A 6,000-nucleotide genomic window follows, 5' to 3' on the forward strand; every position below is an offset into this window, starting at 1 on the left:
AATATTTTTTACCCCCTCCTATTGTAGTCACTTTCTTTTTGTTCTATTGGAATATTAATATACACATTTCCCAGGAACTAGACTCTGGCATCCTATATTTGAAATGGTAGAATCTTGTATTTTAATGTACATAGATTTTTATCCCATAGGATTCTTTGCTTTGTAAATAAAACTACTTAAAGCAAATCCACAAGTTCGTGGAAAGCATGATACATACAGTCTCAAGATTATCTCTTTATATAAAATCAGAACTAACCTAAGCATTCCTCAACAATGGTTTCCTATACTTCAGCTGTACGATTATTAAACACAAATTTATCCTCAACCTCCTAGGAGAGTGTTTCTAATTTAAGCACTAGAATTTTTCTAAGTTAAGCACTATAAAATAGATTTGCAAAGGGATAAAATGATAGTAATGCAAACTCTCTTCTTGTACTTTTCTGTATTTCAATATAAAACTTTTCTTTTCAACTAGCTTTTGGAGTGTCTGAGGAAAACTCTGAGCAAAGTGACCAATTGCTTCATTGCTGAAGAATTCTTGACTCAAATAGAAAATTTATTCCTTTCCAGTTACCAAAGCAATCCAGAGAATGGAGTGGCTGAAGAGAACTGTACTGTGGGGCAAAAGGAATTGTTAATGTAATTATCTTAAAGTAAGATATTTTAATCTTGACACGGTAGATCCTACTTTGAGAGTTATAACCTTGAAATTATTGTTTAACTGTGGTACAGCTTTGACTTTTTTTTGCTAGTTCATGAAATCCAAACTTCACCACATACACCATCTGGCAAGAAAGAGAGCTGGACTTGTTTTCATATGTGGTACTCAGAGTGTTGTGTGAAGTGGGGTCGACCTGCAGGTGCAGTCTTCCACGGCCAGTCAGGGCGTGAACTGGAGGGTGGCCTCCCTGCTGTCTTCAGGTTGATGAATGGATTGTGTCTCGAATTTTTGCTTCCCCTGAACTAGTCATTCCAGTTTTGCTGTCTCGTGTCTCATTAGGAGCACCTCTGTTCTCTTCATGTGTTTTTTTGAGGCTTGTTTATGGTTGCAGATGAGATGCGGGTGGGTGGTCACTGAAATAATGAACATGGTTGAGAACTGCTGGTTTAATGAATCTAACAGCATGCTATGCGAGGCCAGGGGAGGCCTGGAGAAGAGACCTAAAGGAGAGAATCAAATGACCAGCTGTTTAATTACAGATATTTGCTTCCATTTTACTTTATAACTGCACTGCTATAGGATGTGCCATTTTATCAGCTGTAGCATTTTGTCAGGCTTTGAGATACATAATATAAGGAGCTTCAGCTATAGGTGCCACTTAACTAGTGTTTGTGATAAAACTCAGTTAACTAGAACACAGGTAATCATAACAAACTAGATTTTTTATTTTTCCTCTTCCTACCTGCTATGAGGAGAAAGAGGCAAATTACAATAAAGCTTAAATAAATCAGATTTGATTTTAAAAACAAAAAATCCTTCCAGGACATATTATGTATTGAGCCCAGTTCTGTATACTTGCTGAATCCAGAACAGGGGTCAGTGGACCTTTTATGTAAAGGGGAAGTTAATAACTTAGGCTTGGCAGACTGCATACCATCTCTGTCGATCATTCTTCTTTATATTTTTTAACAGCTCTTTCAAAATGTAAAACCATTTTTAATTCATGAGCCCCATAAAAGACAGGTTGCTGGCTGTTGTCTTCCAAACCCTGCTCCAGAGGATTGCAAATATTTAGAATTTATTTTCAAGTGCATGAGCCTGAGCCACTGAAAGGTCTTGCATCATCTTCATCAGTTCTATTGCATCTAATCTGTGTATGATCTGTAATTAATATCCAAGGAAAATAAGTCAGTGTTGGAAGGAGCAGTGAGCCAGTTTTAGATGATCTGGGTCTTGACTCAGTCTTGTGAATTGGGGGAATATAGTCTACCTTCTCTGGGCCTAAATTCATGTTTAACTGAGGTCTACATTATCTTCCCTGTGTCCTACGAGGTCTAAAATCTTGTAATTCACTCTAATCGTTGGACTTATTCACCTGGAGGTTATATTTTGAGATGGTACAGTCCCAAAGTTAATTTTAAGTGTTTTTTAAGGAAAGTGGCAGTATTTTCCGTTTTTCTACATTCATTTAGGATAAACAGTGAAACATAACTTACAAAGCAGTTACTGTGGGGACCAGGGATATTAGAACTGTAGACCAAAAATAGGAAACCTGAGTTCTTACCCGAATTCTCTTACCAGCTTTGTTATGTGACAATCACATAACCTTCTGTATGTCAGGCTCCTCACCTGTAATTCAAGGGCAGAAAGTATGCTTCTGTAAAAGGTAGTGGTTCATTCCTTTGTACTCTTCCTTCTGACATGTTTTCTTCATTATACCTCAGGAACAGACCCTAGAAAGTGGTATTAATTAGCTTTCTTAATTGACATTTCCCTGTTATATTGATGGATTGGGGTTGGAAGATAGTGAAAATTAAGAATTCTGTTCTCAGTCTGGGTCTTCTGCCTGCTTGTGGGTTACTACATTTAGTAACCTAAGCCATACTATGAGGAGCTCAAACATGGTACTGTTCAGAGTTTAGTGCTTTGGGAGCATAGTTTTTTTAAGTAATACTTCCTGACTTTTTTTTTTTGATAATAGAGTACATTTATCCTTTTAGAAGATAATTTTTAAAAAACAGAAACCATATTTAACATTGTAGTATAAACCTTTCATTTTTTTTAACATCATGTAATTTTGAATACAGTCTGTGATATTTTCCTCCCCTCCTCCCTCATTCATTCCTTTATATTTTTCTTATGATAGTCTTAAAACATTTTTGCAGCTCTTGGTGCCCACATTCCTATCACTGCCAACCTTGGCCTGCTGAGGGCAGTAGGAATCAAGCCTTGAGAAGCACGGGAAGTCTCGGACTGAGTGGCAGTGTGGGAGTTTAAGAGGCAGGGTCTCAGAGGGAAGCCTACCTCTAGCAATGTTTACAGAGTGGAGATAGGACCTGAAAACATCAGAGTCTCTTCGTCCTGATTTGGTCCTTACTTTTGTGCAATGACAATAAAATAAGGAGCTTCGTTTTGTTTTATTTTTTTTCTTTTTCCAGCTTGCCTACTGGAAATTGACATTATGATTACTTCACTAGTATTAGCTCTCTTTTAGTCTCATCCCAAAGTAATATTCAAAAAAAGAAAAATCAGTGGAATAAGATTCGCAAGACCAGAGGCTGCCCCTGGGTCATTTCAGCCTTGGCCCATCGGCCCTCAGTGCTGCACTGTAGCTTCCGTGGGCCTTAGACACTTTGGCCTTTTTGACCCTCTTCTTCCACAGAAAAACTACTAAAAATCAATGTTACAACTGCATTTGTATAAAATGATTTTAATATTGTATATGCATACATCCTCCCATCTGAAAGTGTTTTTTGTGTTATAAATTTAAAAGAAATTAAAACATTTGGGAGGGCCTCTAAATGTATTATAAACATGAGACCTGGTGCCTAATAGCTCAGTTGGCCCTGCCTATATTCTGTTACCCCTCCCCTATAAACTGACCTCACAAACCCTAGCGGAGCTTTGCCACACAGCCAAAAACACTGCAGTTCCTGTGGCTTTAGATCCATAGACATGAGCTTTGGTCTTGACTGACTCCACCAACATTCAGGACTTAGTTGGAACCATTCATCCCCCAAAGAAAGATGGGCTGAAGTGGCTAATTTTAGTTTTCAGGTGGATATTTTGTTCTGACTCTTATTACAAGTCACGGCTCCTGCCACCCTTTCTTCCTGCATTTCCCTCAAGCTCTTTTTTCATCCCCACTCCCTCAGTTGTCACCTGTCGGTGTGTAGCTATGAGATCCGCCATTGTCACGTGTTGAAAGCAAGGCCTGGAGAATGGAGGTGAACAGAAGCATTCTTGTTTGCCAGAAGCTGACTAATGCTGCCCCAGCCTTCTCTCCGTAACTTTCCTCCCCCCCAGGAGTGGGGCAAGGGCTGTGACGCACAGGTTGTTTGGGCAGCGAGGAGACTGTGGGCTCGGCATGCCACCCTGAGTGGGCCTCCTGCTCTTCAGTTCACCTTCTTCCTGTTTATCTTGCTGGGTCCTCATGAGCTGCGCTGGAGAACCTGGAGAAGCCAGTACAGGCAGGAGGCCCTAGGACTGATGCTCTGTCGCGTCCCTACACAACCCGGAAGGTAGCTACCGTCTCAGGACACACCCGGCTGGTGTTACCTATACTCTTCTCTACCCAGAGCCAGAGGCTCAATCTAGAGTCACACATTATGACATTTAGGAAAACTTACTTCACACAAGCACAAAGATAAAAAGACATACATTTGTGTCATTATCTGTTCCATCAGAGGTAATACAGCATTTAACAAAGAAATGTGATCATTTCCAGTTTACAGTAGTTTAATAGCTTTCTTACAAATTAGTATCATATTTTGCAATATTTCCAGAAAACCACTGTGGAGAATAATGTAATATGCTTTAGCATAATTCCTTACCTTTTCTTAAAGGTTTTTTCATTTAACCTGTAATTTGGGCTTTCTGGTATTTTCTAAATCTTTTCTTTTAAGCTTCCTTAAATCCTTTCTAGAGCAAGGCAAAGAGTAAGTATGTTATCCCAGCTAAGTCAGGAGAAAGTCAAATATCCCAGAGAAGCTGTGATTATGCCAGGGGCTCTATACCAAACTAAATTTGAGAAGGTAAAATTAATTCATGATATGTGGGTTGTTTTATTCCTTTGACTATATTTATGAATATATTCATAAGAACTCTTAATTTCTGCCAAAAAAAAAAAAAAGCCTGATCTGCCATCTTTGAGGTTTCCTGGAGTACTCTCTTAGGAATTAAGAAACATGTTAACTGTGATCTTACAGTTTGTATTCCTGTTTCATAGGTTACCACAGAACATTTGTTTCAGATGAATCATAAAATAATATTTAGATTCTAGCATGAATTAAATAGATGGGTCAAATATATCTTTTAAATTTGTGGATCTGATGTGTGAATTGTGTATTATGTACAAGTTTACCATGATTATTGATAAGCCTGTTGCTGTTGTTTTCCCCAAATGTTATTAATATCAGTGTTTATGGAATTTCTTTTATTAGTTTGAATCTTGGAATGTTCTGTACTAAAATATAATTTAAACCATTTTGTACAATTAAATATGATGCCATGTTGTGTATATCTGTATTAAAGAATATTGTAAATATTAATGTTTGTACAATTATGAAAGCTTTTCCTCAAAATAAGTGAATTCTCCTCCTTGTACTTAAATTGTGACATAAAATAACTGGTTTTAAACTTTGGGGTTTTATCTTATAAGAATTTAAGGGAAACATTCTAAAGATTCTATATAAATAAAATTTTGAAAATAAAGTGGTGAATCATTTGGTCTCTGTCTAAATTATTAGCAGCATACACGCTGATTACAAACAATGCCCCCATTAATTCAGCAAATATTTGCTGAGCATTTTAGGGACACAAAGGTGAATAAGGTCTTGGTTCCTTTCCACAAGAATCCTACTCCCTAATCCTACTACCTGATAAATGAGAAGCATATAGAACTGACATGGGTAGGTAAGACACTAAGATAAAAACAGGAACTGATTATAAATGCCTGTAAGACTGCAAGGGTAAGAGGTGTGTAGATAGATAAATGAGAATTCTTTAGAATGTAAGCAGTGAGATTGATTGCCGGAAAGATCACCTTTAAACCTTAATGATATTTGGGGACGATGTTCCAGATAGAAGATATTTCAGAGATAAGTGACCTTGGAGCATAGACATGGAGGTAAAGAACGAGCGAGTTAGAGAATGATGAGTCTTGGGTTTAAGAGAAAAGTCTCATGTGGAATTAACTCATTAACTAGTCCTTAACTTCCCAGTTCTTACTTTCTGCAAAACCTATCAATTTGAAAAACTGAACAACAGGGTCAGACTTGTGTATATTCAGTACATATAGATCTTCACTGTCTGTCCTTTTATTTAGGACTTCTTTGCAT

General features: G+C 37.6%; 1 protein-coding gene across 2 annotated transcripts in view; it reads left to right on the plus strand.

The window, feature by feature from the left end:
- Nucleotides 1-5,387, plus strand: part of MYSM1 (Myb like, SWIRM and MPN domains 1) — a 41,731-nt gene extending 36,344 nt beyond the window's left edge. For both annotated transcript variants that reach the window (XM_027537106.1, XM_027537108.1), the window contains one exon: nucleotides 476-5,387. In XM_027537106.1, coding sequence (XP_027392907.1) covers nucleotides 476-643 — 168 coding nt within the window. In that variant the 3' untranslated portion in view covers nucleotides 644-5,387. The remainder of the gene's footprint in view (nucleotides 1-475) is intronic.
- Nucleotides 5,388-6,000: the final 613 nt, after the last annotated feature.

This window comes from Bos indicus x Bos taurus, chromosome 3 (genome assembly GCF_003369695.1).
Source record: "Bos indicus x Bos taurus breed Angus x Brahman F1 hybrid chromosome 3, Bos_hybrid_MaternalHap_v2.0, whole genome shotgun sequence".
NCBI classification, from domain to species: domain Eukaryota; kingdom Metazoa; phylum Chordata; class Mammalia; order Artiodactyla; family Bovidae; genus Bos; species Bos indicus x Bos taurus.